Consider the following 12,939-nt stretch of genomic DNA (forward strand, 5'->3'; position numbering starts at 1 on the left):
AATCAACATTATGTTCTAAGATTGATGCTTTGTGGTGGAATAATAAGGACACCACATATTGTGTCATCGCATTTGTGTTTGAATGAGTTGAATTATAATAATAAAAAACAACAACAACAACGTAAACAAAGCATGGCGTTCAGAGCAAAATCTTCCCCAGCAATATCTGTGGTCATGAGCAGCAACTGACGACAACAAGCACTTTTGATCTGCTGGTCTTCTTTTTTTTCCCATCCCAACCTACAATTATGTCAGTGATCACCAGGAAAGCAGATTCAGATGACTTCTCACCATCACCAGAGACAGGGTAGAGAATATTATATAGGCTACTATGTTTACGCAGCATGTTATTATTTAACCTCATATAAAAAAATATGTCCGAAATATCCCACGATCCACAACGTGTAGTTTTAATAAACTCAAATATGTAAACAAGTTTCTCAACTTGTATACAAGATATAACTTAACTAGGACTGTCAATTGATTACAATTTTTAATCCAATTAATTACATGGTGTCGCGATTAATCGCATTTAATCCCATATACAAATATTTGCTGAGAAAGCCCCTCATATAACAACATTTCAATATATAATAACAAAATATTCAGATAATTAAAATGCATTACAGTCTTGTGGCAGAAGAGTTCATCATTGATAAGACAATACAAAAAGCGGCTTTAGAATACAAGGTATTGATTTACTACCATATTATTGATCATAAGTCAATCATTGGCATACAGTTCACAGCAATCCATTTCACAAGTGAATTTGTCAATCAGTTTGAGATTTATTATGAGGGCTTGTTCAAGCACCGTCAATTTACACCTGCATCAGACATGCTTGTGTAGCGTCTCGGGTGTGTTGCGTCATAAACATAACATTTTTAGGACACTGTCAAGTTAAATATAGTTTAATACTTAGAACACATCTTGAGATCTCTTAGTTTGGATTTGCACTCCATCAAGTGTTTTGAACACAAGAATGTAACGCATCTCTGTGTTGTTCTGCTGCTCAAGGGTGTTTTTCTTTACTGTGTAAACTGTGCATTGCCACACAGCTGAAATTTCACTTACTGCCCTCTGGAGTAAACAGGTGGTACTACAAGCTTGCATTTCTCAGGAATCTTCCATATAAGTGCGGGCATTGCGATTAATTGCGTTATATTTAGTCAAATTAATCGCACTGAATTAACGCGTTAAATCGACAGCCCTAAACTTAACGTAATTCATTGATAGTAAACAATTCACAAATTCATACTAAATACAAGCAAATGTATTAAAATACATAAAGAATATTTTAAGAGGAAAATTACAATACTAGCATTTTTTGAGTGTAATAATTGAAATTATACTTAAACAGTAGGCTATATGAACATATTATTTGTGTTTTGTGGTATTAACGTTAAAGAATAATTGATTAATTGATCTTTGATTTCCACGATGATCGACTATGAAAATGTCTTTCTATACCCTATCTAAACCCAACGTTATGATGCTTCTCATTAGTTGTATTGTCTGTTTATGTCTGGCCCTCTTTCTGAACTCTCAGAAAAAACATTTGGTGACTCCTTTGTCATCTGCTCACCTTCATCAATGGCCTGTGATGCTTCAGCCTCTCTCCTCCTCCTTGTGGCTCTTTGCTTCTCCTCCAGTCTCTGTTTCTCTGAATTGGCTTCGTCCCAGCGTCCCGCTTCCATCAGCCGCTGGTCCGGCCTCAGTCTGCTGTCTGTCAAACACACACCCTCCTCTTCCTCGTTCAGTGTCAGAGCCAGAGAGGAGAAATAGTACATGTTCTCAGCGTTCTCTCTAAGAGAAATGTAGAGAAGACGAGAAAGACAGAGAAACGTAATGAAAAGAAAGGCAGGAATCTACTTGCACAGGAATAGTCTAATATTACACTCAGGGTTTCCATGCTTTCTGTCTGAGCAATGGATTTCCATGACCAATGAGTTTTCTATGACCTTACCAGTCATTCATAAAACTCCAGTTTTGATTTCATGGGGTCTTTAATGTGTGCTGTGGCATTTGTCAGTGGCTCTTACGGTAGCGGGTATTTCTTCCACAGTAGTTTGGGTGAGAGCGTCTGGTAGACGGTCTTCTGTTTGCCCTCAGAGCTGCTGCTTCCTCTGTTGCTCTGCACGACCTTGGCGCTCTCCATCTTCTCATCCCATGTGCCTGACAGGATGTAGTGGGCCTGGCCATCACTGTCCATAACCATCCCTGTCACCTTACAGTGTGAGAACAAGGAGAAAAAGGATAACAAGCTCTGGGGTTCAACTACAAAAGCACGCAGAGACAGAGAATGTGCAGAAAGATGGTTTAGGCGAAATAGCATATAACATAGCATAATGTATAAAAGTAACTGCTACAGAGAGAGAGAGAGAGATCACATCGAGTGAGCCACTCGAAAAAAATATAATATTATTATTATTATTACTAAATAATTAAGTTTCATTTAAATAATCTTTCATTTTTATTTAACTTATAGTACTTATTTGCACTGTTCAAAATATTATGCAGCTAAGCAGCAAATACTTTGGCGATGCAGTACAAAATGTACTGGTGCTTATTGTCCAAATAAAGCACGCAAACTTGAAATAACAACTGAGAGAAAGCGAGAATGTGAAATAGAGGGGAGAACGATTTAGTCAAAAACATACCTTTCGTGGGACTTCCCTTGAGAAGTAACTGTAGGGAGAGAACTTAAGCTGACAGGTCTCTTTGGTCCTGTGGTTGACTATATCAATATCTCCTGACTAAAAGACAGAAAGGTTTATACTAGAGATGACAAGAGAGAGAGACCAAACTTACTAGTGTATGCTAGATTTGACAGAAAATTATAACGGGCATTTTGATCTGTTTAAATCTAACCTAAATCAAAAGTATTACCTGATCAATCCATAGTTTTCCCACAATGATGTTGTGTACGGTGGATGTGACTTTATGCCACACGTAGTGGTTTCTACTGGCATGAAACTGCAGGTGGATCGCACCTGGTTATATAGAGAGAACATCTGTGTGAGTGTCTGCTGTTCCACCTGACTGTCTAATAACAACAGATTCGACTAATATGTCATGATTCCCTTTCAAACAACGTCCTATTGTATGAGTCTAGTATAAAATGTTCTAGTATGGTATGGTTTGGCTTAGGTTTGGTCTTTACCCAGTATAATGACCTATATATATATATATATATATATATATATATATATATATATATAAAAACAGAAATCTATCATATGTCCTACTTTATATTGATAAACAAACGTGTGGAATGAGAAATAATAAGAGAATCAGCAGCAGAGGCTCACCCAGAGGCCTAATGGAGAGGTATTTGCCACGGAACTTGCTAGCAATGGTGATTTCCTGCCACAGGGTCCAGCCTCGCTGTGATATCACATGATGAGCAGCAGCAGGCGGATGATGACTGACCTGATACATACAACAGACTGGCACTCAATATCAAATACACCATTAGGGGGTGCTGTTTCTTTATTCTTACCAATTCATTTCCTCTCTAGTTCTGATTCTGGAATTCTCACAATCACCTTCAACCATCATTTCCCTGAAAACATCAAACCCTGTACTCTGCATGAGAAGCACCTCCAATCATGGTTGAACTTGACTGTGAAATTCAGTACAGCAGCGCTGCTAAAATTGTTGGCTCCTTTATGTTAAATTGTTTGCATCTTTCGTCATTTATAAGGTCTAGACTGACCTGGTATAATTATTATTTGTTTTATTTATTGCATTTTTTTGAAGCGCTGTCTAAATATTATGTTTCATGATCCAGTGATAGAAGGATCACTTCGAAAATGTTGTAAAACAAAAAAGCAGTCCAATATTCATTAAAGACCCCACGAAATTGCTTGATGAATGCAGATTTATTTTCTGTGATGATGTATTTGCTATTGAAATATGAAGTTTGGATGAGACATATCGAAGGGCTTGTCTCTTTTTTAAAGCTAAAGAGTGTAACATTTTCAGTGTTAAAATACTTTCTCTTATCCCAGCTTATTATGCAGAGACAACTATAAGAAAGCCAATCGTAGGTTGATTTCCACGAAAAATGTCAACACTGGCAATGCAAAATTGCTCTGTTTGTTTTGAGTGGCCGATCCAGCCCGACATAACTACATTGGCTCAACTTATGGGCTAAGTTTGGGGCAGGTTTTTAAAAAAGCTTTGAAAACAATGCAATTACATTTGGTAATGCTAGTGGCACAGAAATTACACACTTCAGCAGGGGCGGACTGGCCATAGGGAGCATTTTCTATGGACCACTGGGTAATTTGGGCCAGTTTGCTGCTAAGCAAGTACCGGCTCGTCTTACGGGTGATATAGGCAGCCGGCCCTAGGCTCCAAAATGCCTGCGCAGACCTCATAACAAAGCAATAATTTTATAAACTCTGCAAGACAAGCCAATAAAATGGCTTTTATTTTTTAATAATGTAATGGCTGGCTTTTATTTGAAATCACTTACACATCAGAGTGCATCGGAGTACGCATCAACTCTCTTCTTGTAATGGTGAACCAAAAACGTATATAAGTTATAGAGGGATATTAGTATAAGATGTGCTTTGAATAATCACTAAATGACAAATAACTGCAAGTTAAAACCATTACAGTAAAAAATAGCATAAATAAAATTGGAAAACTATGAATCAGTAAAGCTATGAGCAGTACATCGTAATTTGCATAATTTATTCATACCGCAAAGAATTTCACCCCTATATACATGTAGAAAATAAGCTATTAAAAATATTACTTTGTTGCTATTTGAGTCTTTGAGGCTTACTTTGTTTAAAGGATGGCAGAAACACAGCATGTCAAAGCATAGGGCTTTAACCAAGAATAATAAGGGGAAGGATTTAAAACACTGTAGATATAAAGATGCAACAAACTCACATATGAGTTTGCAAAATATCTGCAAAAATCTACAATTTAATTTTATATGTTTAAAAAATTATGACAATTTTTGCACTGGTGGGACCTGTTCACAGAGGGAACGGTAGCCGAATTCTTCCAGGCGGTCCAGTTCGTATGTCTCTCCCAGGAGAGGGTTGAAGGGCTTGGCCGTCCGGTGCACTGTGGTGGAATAGGATGATACAGAGAAGGCTGCAACCAGACACATCTGCTCCAGAGAGTTCTCACAGCGTGCTGCCTTATCCAGCAATTCATGATACTCCAAATCCTCTGTCAAGCGCTGCAGCATGGACAGGGGTTCATTGAAGTTCACCTAAAGACAAAAAAGAGACAAAGTTACCATGGTTGCATCCCAATTCACATACTTCTACCACACACTGAAAGCATGTAGTGACTGGTGACTACAGTCAGTATAGGAACATATGTCAAATATGTTTATTTTTATACCACAGACCCCTTATACTGTTTACGTTTGCATGATAGTGTTAGCATTATGCTAAATGTTATTTAAATCTTTACATTTTTAGGTTTTAGATTTAAAAATTAGTGTTGTAACTTTGGAAGACTTTACATTCCTCACCATTTTCTGTAGCAACTTTAGGGAGCAAATTTCAAAATAGCCTAATATTGGGATGCACTAATTCTTGTGGCTGAATGAGCCACCCCTCCAGCTTGTCATCGTCACCCCGCCTCTTAGGGTCGCCCTTCAGCTAGGCTCAAAGCGGGAGTTGGGCAGGAGAGTGAGAAGAGGTGCATAACTAATAAGCCTCATTTTGACAGTGGTAAATGAAGCACACCTTTTGTGAATAATGCTTCTTTACCGCTGTCTTTAAAGGGGACCTATTATAAAATTCACTTTTACATGGTGTTTGTACATAAAAGTGAGTCAGAAGTGTGTGTTTTCTTTTCGAGACGTCATGTTAGAGCAGGCCTCGCCCACTACTGGTGACAGACTCCACCCTATTTTCATAGATCCCCTGAGTGATCTACACACAGTCCGCCTTTTTCCGGCGCTGGAGCAGCCAGATACAGTGAGAAGAATAATGTCTGTTGTTGGCTGTAAAAGTGAATATTAGAGTCTTCATGTACTCCCGGCATCAGAGCCACTGAAGACGCAGTGGACAAGTTTTGTTTTTGAAGGAAATGTGCCCCAAAACACACCAATTTTTTTTTTATGTTTGCGCAAATCATTTTACAATGGACTGCTTTGTAAATGAGTGTCAATATAAAGCAGAATTTTCAAAAAATGTGATTCTCTAGCATGGATCAGTACCAACTGTTTGTATTCCAGCTTTGTATTCTGAAGATGTATCGCACTTTATATTTTGTGAATGTTTGCAAATCGCCTTTCTGAATGTGCTTGTTAGCTGATTCCAAGGCTAATGCAGCTAAAGTTACTATTGTCACTGATTGAATTCACAGAGACCAGAGCTATGTTGGGGCGGGGAGCATCAGCTCATTTAAATTTAAAGAGACCCAAACGAAAACAGCATGATTTTGATTCCACCCAAAAAGAGGAATTTACAACATGGTATAATAAATGATCCTTGGGGTATTTTGAGCTGAAACTTCACAGACACATTCTGGGGACACCTGAGACTTCTATTACATATTGTAATATGGGGCATAAAAGGTCTCCTTTAAAACGCAGAGTGCACCTGTTCTCGGGGAGCCGGCTTCAAATCTCCATGTGGGCAGATGTGGCTCAGGTAGAGCGTGTTAGCCACTAAGTGGTTTGATTCCTGTCCCACATGACTCCACATGCCGAAGTGTCCTTGGGCAAGACACTGAACCCCAAGTTGCTCCCAATGTCAGGCTAGTGCCTTGCATGGCAGCTCTTCCGTCATTGGTGTGTGAGCGTGTATGTGAATGGGTGAATTAGCCACAGAGTAAAGCGCTTTAAAAACCGCTAAGGTTAAAAAAGCACTATATAAGTGCAGACCATTTACCATGTGTGCACACACTGGTATCCTCACAAGCCCAGGACCAGAGCTGGGAGGGTTCGGATGAGGTGATGTGCCGCCGGACCGGCTCCCCGGACCAATTAGATGAGTCGCCGGGGGAGAACTGCACACATCACGGCCGATGGGCTACAGGCCGGGACACCTTCCCCTCTCACCTGCCGTGGGCCAGGGAAGACAGGCCGCTACCCCTCGCACTGTGGATCCTGGCGGGGAGCGTGTGCGGTCGACGGACCCAGCTCATGCCTGGGCCATGCCATGGACACTACCCCGCCTCTCACGGAGCCCCATCTCATTGTGAGGATGCCAGATTCCCCCTTTGTTATGAACACTATTCCCCTTGGACACTTAATTATTCCCCTTTATGGACATTTTGATTATTATTCCCAATAAATGCCTCTCCGAGGCTTGACGCCACACCCACTATGTCTGTCTCGGGCTCACCCCGCCATCTTTTTATATCACATACTATTTAGAATCATTTTCTCCACATGTGATGTCACTGATGACGCATAAAATAAATGCTTATGAGATGAATACACATAACAACCATGATTAAGTGGGGTGTTTGTGTGTGGGTGTGTGTGTGTGTGAGACTCACAGGCATCGGGATCTTAGAGAGCTCTTTGCCAATGCAATTCTTCATTATGCTCCACAGATTGAGCGAATAGTTGGGTTTCTCAGGGATGTGTGTCCGCCTCCTCCTGTGAGGCTGCAGCTCCTTTCCTGAAAAATCATTACTGCTTAACGAACACTGAAAATAGAGAGACAAAGAGAAAGAGGGAGAGACATGAGTGTTTGAATTTTAAAAAATATGCATTTTGTAAAGTGTTTGTGCTGAGATATGACATGTGAATGGGCCTGACTGCCCTTGAGTAGCATAATATTAACACTGACAGCTGACTGAGGCTCCGTCTGTCTCAAAGAATAAGTCACCAAGAACTGGAGAGAGAGAGAGGAGCAGATATCGGTTAATTAAGAGTCAGTTAACTGAGACGAACACAACAGCTGTGAAAGCCCATGAAGAACACAGACAGCCTAAGGAAACAGTCAGAGTCACGCAGAATCTTCTGTCTCTCTACTCCACATTAAATATGTGGCCCTTGTTTTGGGCTCTGGTTTAATGTGTAAGATCCCATTTGCACCTGGTATTAACATCTGTTTTAGGTGATCTGATCACAAGTGGTTAGCGGAGTCATACCAGTCATTACACCTGATAGTAACAAGTCTCATGTGTCTACTGCAACAACTTGCGATCAGATTTCAAAGGGAGGGTCTCTGATTTTGTGACTAAATACTTCAATTATCAGAGTGAATTTATCAAGTTTCCAATACAATTCAATTTTAATCTTAACACAAACAAGATCAGTTATTTTAGAAATAACTGATCTTGGGCGCTGTTCATAATGGAGGGGCTCGAGCACAGAACTGGGCTTGAGCTCTGAGATCGTCCTCTCAACTATCTGATTAAAGCAAGAAATAAAAAGACAATTTTGAAATAACTGGGATAAGCATAATTCAAATAAATGTGGAGATGGAAGTTGGAGGGATGCTGGAAGAATCGAGGAAAGCAGCCGCTAATATATCCTTGGGATACGACTAGAAGGCCTTGATCGACATGCTCTTCCCAAAATTATGTTTGGAACTTCATTATAATATTCTGTGAATTGCATTTATTTGTATGCACTTTCCCAAATCTTTATGATCTGATGGTTATTTTCTTATAAAGTTAAAAAATCATTTTATAACAAAGTTTTGCTTTTGACAATCTCCAAATGATGTTTGAGTGATCAGATCTCAAAATGTCTTTGACACTTGTGATTGGATCACACGAAACAAAAGTTAATACCAAGTGTAAACAGGGCCTGAGAGAACTCACATTGTCCTCCTGGTTCCAGTCGTTGGGGTGTCCTCCGCTAGCACCACTGAGGTTACTCTGAGAACGCCTACACAAACAAGAAAAAGAGAGAGATGTATGAAATGTGGCGTAGGCAAATAAGCAGAACAGAGGTGTGAAGTTGTGCTTGATCAAGGGAATGGAAATATCTGGAGCTGATAATGAAGTAAACAAGAGTCTTTTACTAAGAACAGTCTGTGATGACAGGAACACACCTCACCCCAGATAATCAAACCACAGGAGTGTGCAAATTGTAAAACTAAAACATCTCTGTCTTAATGCACCTTAAATCACAGCATAGCCACGAGGACATAATATATTTAAGGTAGAACTAATATTGAACACTGCAGTGTTTCCTACAGAACTCAGTTTTTGCAGCAGTAAAGTTAATTGGTCCGAACTACACACTAAACAAAACAATAACATTTTTGGAACATATTGTTCCAAAAAAAAATACAAAATGTGGTCATACTTTATGTTTGTGTTTGTGTCAGCCTATTTATTGTCTTGGATTACTTTGCAGCACTCAATCTTTTTGATCTCATCACTATAAATTCAGACTGCAAACTCACAATTCAGGTAAATGGTAACTAGCTTTGTTGTGGCTATGAACATTTAGTGAATAGCAGTACAGCCCTCCTAAAAATGATGGTCTAGCTGATAGACTGGCGACCAAAACAAATCTTTACAACACTGGAGAACTGTTTTAAACATAAGATAAACACAAGCCATAAAAGAGCAGGTTTAAAGAATAAACTGTCAGTAAATATGAGTATGAGGCAGGGTCAGAAATTAAAGGGGTTCTTGAGGTAAAAATGCCACCAAAAAATGCCCCTGAAAGTCAAAATGTCAGGGGGAAAAAATGCCCTTATAATTAATTCTTCTGTTTTTTTTATTTGTAACATGCTTCACTTCTTGATACAGTATTCTATTATAGTCTTAGTTATGCATATTATGGCATAACATATGAGTTGATGTAGATTTAATTCTTAGGGTATGAGGTAATAAAATCTGAATTTGTATTAATGAAAAAATATGTCCTCATAAAAGTAAAAAATGCCCTAGAAAATCAAACCCAGGGGCAAACATTGCCCTTTTGTGTCTAAATTCATTTTTGACACTCATATGAGGCTGACCTGTGATGAGATGGGTCAGTGGCAGTCACTGTTATAAAGGCAGGTGAGTCCTCCATGGCATCAAAATACTCTGTATCCTCATCTTCATCACTTGCTTCCTCTTTACGGGGCCTTTCACTCACTCCTGTACACACAGACACAAACAACAACAACAAATCAAGAACAAGCACAACACAGCTCTAGTACCGAAACACCGGTCATGGTAATAGTGTACCATGCTATCCACACAAGATGCCTCATAACTGAGCTCATTAATGTCTCTGCAGTAGTTGTCCTATGGATGGCCCAGCTCCAGCATCTCACCCGTGTCGGTGGTGGGTGTATCGGGCGTGTTGACGGCGTGTGTGGGGGCCTCTCTCCAGGCTCGTTCCAGGCTGTTGTGCTGCTTGGCTAGCTGCTCGATGGTCTCCTCCAGGTGGGTGCGCTGCTCTCGCTCATGCTGAAGTACTCGCTGCCATCTGCGGCTGTGGATCTCTGCCAGGTTGAGGAAATCTCGGCATGCCTGCATGGGGAGAGACGAGACAAGGGGTAAACAACAACACAAACAGAGATGAGCACAGTGCCTCATGCTTCAGGACACTCAACTCATTATTGTTATATAACTCAACTCAACTCAACTCATATATTATTTTAAAGAAGACACAGGGTTTTCTTTACTATTTTGTAATAAAAGTTTGATGAATCTCTAACGTTCACAAAGCAAAGCTCCCTGCCTAGACCATCCAGATCTTATATGGGAAAGAAGCTACAAAAACAAGTCATTCAGCAATCGTCATGGTATTGATGTTACACCCATGAACGACAGTGTTAACTATGCTGGTACACAGATGTTTAGGGGGGCAGCATAGCAGCGGTAGTGTATATAAACCGCCAGGGTTGTTCACACTCACGTTGCAAATCGCCCATTGTCTCCTCCTCTGGAGTCAGCAGCGACTGAGGACGTTGCGGGCCACTCACATCCCAGACGACCTCAACTGTACAGCGGACGCGCTGTCATGGCAGGTGATGCTCATGGGAGAGTGGAGACTCCATCCCCAGATGGTACAGCTGATTTGGAGCACAGGTAGACATGTTTGCTTCCTGTGAATCCTCCCACTGCCTGCTCTGGTACACGCTGGCACACAGCTGGCCAAGGGGGCCACCCTAAGGGGGAACTCGTCAGGGAGGGGCTGTCGCGAGAAGTATGAGTTCCGAGAACCAAGTCTGAGTGGGCCAGTACGGCGCCACCAGGATGGCCTGTTCCTTGTCCTCCTTGACCTTGCACAAGGTCTGTGCAAGTAGGCTCGCTGGGGGGAATGCATACCTGTGCAGACCTTGTGCAAGGTCAGGGAGGATGAGGAACGGGTCATCCTGGTGGTGCCGTACTGGCCCACCCAGACATGGTTCTCTGAAATCACACTTCTCACGACTGCCCCTCCCTGGCGAGTTCACCTTAGGCTGGATCTCCTCTCTCAGGGACGGGGCACCATCTGGCACCCATGCCCAGACCTCTGGAATCTCCACGTCCGGCCCCTGTACGGGACGCAGAAGATCTAAGTGGCCTACCATCACTCAGGCCAGGGCTCCCTCTACGAGGCAGCTGTATGCCTCAAGAGGGTTGGGGACCTGCAGGCGTACCTGCCTGGAGTTCGGTGCGGCATACTCTCACGTGGTCTTGAGACCCTGACCGGGCTATTTGTACATGGTTCCCACTACCCCTTTTAGGGATCAGGTGGTGAGCCTTCAAGTACTGCCCTGGGAGGAGGCAGACCCAGCCTTGTCGTCGCAGTGTCTGGTGCGTGCTTTGTGCATCTACTACCGCACGCAGAGCTTTAGATACTCTGAGAAGCTCTTTGTCTGCTTTGGGGGACAGCGGAAACGGAAAGTCTCCAAACAGAGGCTTACCCACTGGATCGTGGATGCCATCACTTTGGCATACACTTTGGGATTACTTTGGCATCCTCCTGAGCACTAGCCAACAGTGCCTCTCTAGCAGACATCTGTAGAGCAGCAGGCTGGGCAACATTCAATACATTTGCGAGATTTTTTAATCTCCAGGTTGAGTCGGTTTCGTCCTGTGTGTTGACAGGTACGAGCAGGTAAGTGTGCGGGCAGCTGGCTGGGTGTACAGCTTGGGCATAGCGACTTTCTCCTCCCTGAGGGGAGACGGTAAACCCTGGATGTTCTTCCTCCTTAGCCTACGGCTGGAGAATTCAGTGGAGGAATTCGTAGCCGGGCCAGTATTTGTGCAAGTATGCCCTGTATTGGGGTAGGTGCTCCACATTTCTTTCTTGTTCATTAAAAATATTATATTGGAGTCTCCTGCAGCTTAACTGGTAGAGCATGGCACTAGAAACACATGGGGAATTCACTTTAAATCATAGAAATATGCCAAATGCATAGCCTAAGTGTAAATGGAGGTCCTTAACGGAAATGGCCTCTGACTTTAAGAAACTGTAGAAATGTAGAAGCTCTAGTTGTTAAAGTAAAAGCAGAAGTGAAAGAGTTAATCCGATGACTTGTGCATGCTTGGTAACACCAAACAAACAACAAACACTAGATGTTTTTTTTTGTTTGTTTTTGGTTTGTAGTCTATGATTTTAGCAATACAGATGTGTAAGAGAGGTTACTCTTGGTCAATAGCACTAGAGCTGGGGTTCTCGAGTTCGGACTCAAACTCGAGCCCCTTTTCGACTCGGACTCGATTGTTTAAAGACTCGGGCTCGACTAAGGTGGACTCAAACCCAACACTAAATAACACACATGCAAAATAATCATATGATTGTACCAAAAGAAAATTACAATGGTTCAGAGGTTGCTCTTACTTTGTTTATGGCATTTGATAAGGTTTATCAGTTTATTTCAAGTACCAACATGTTTCTCCTTAAACTCAAATGAGTCAAATGAGACGATTGATGACATAAAGTGAGAGTACAGAGCTATAACATTAGTGTGGACAACAGAGGTCAGATCATTTGGTCTTGGAAGAATTTAATGAGAGTTAAAGTTTAGTTTTGGTTTTCAGACTTTAAAATATTAA

The 12,939-nt window shown here is 41.4% G+C and overlaps 1 protein-coding gene across 2 annotated transcripts in view; it reads right to left on the reverse strand.

Annotated features, from left to right (window-relative positions):
- LOC127634831 (oxysterol-binding protein 2-like) overlaps window positions 1-12,939 on the reverse strand; it is a 124,135-nt gene that overhangs the window by 4,525 nt on the left and 106,671 nt on the right. For both annotated transcript variants that reach the window (XM_052114539.1, XM_052114531.1), the window contains exons 4-13: window positions 10,224-10,422; window positions 9,921-10,044; window positions 8,767-8,833; window positions 7,489-7,641; window positions 4,994-5,239; window positions 3,312-3,432; window positions 2,890-2,993; window positions 2,661-2,756; window positions 2,043-2,227; window positions 1,586-1,806 (exon numbers count right to left, since the gene is read on the reverse strand). In XM_052114539.1, the coding sequence (XP_051970499.1) occupies window positions 1,586-1,806; window positions 2,043-2,227; window positions 2,661-2,756; window positions 2,890-2,993; window positions 3,312-3,432; window positions 4,994-5,239; window positions 7,489-7,641; window positions 8,767-8,833; window positions 9,921-10,044; window positions 10,224-10,422 (1,516 nt within the window). The remainder of the gene's footprint in view (window positions 1-1,585; window positions 1,807-2,042; window positions 2,228-2,660; window positions 2,757-2,889; window positions 2,994-3,311; window positions 3,433-4,993; window positions 5,240-7,488; window positions 7,642-8,766; window positions 8,834-9,920; window positions 10,045-10,223; window positions 10,423-12,939) is intronic.

The sequence above is a fragment of the Xyrauchen texanus genome, chromosome 4, assembly GCF_025860055.1.
Source record: "Xyrauchen texanus isolate HMW12.3.18 chromosome 4, RBS_HiC_50CHRs, whole genome shotgun sequence".
Lineage (NCBI taxonomy): Eukaryota > Metazoa > Chordata > Actinopteri > Cypriniformes > Catostomidae > Xyrauchen > Xyrauchen texanus.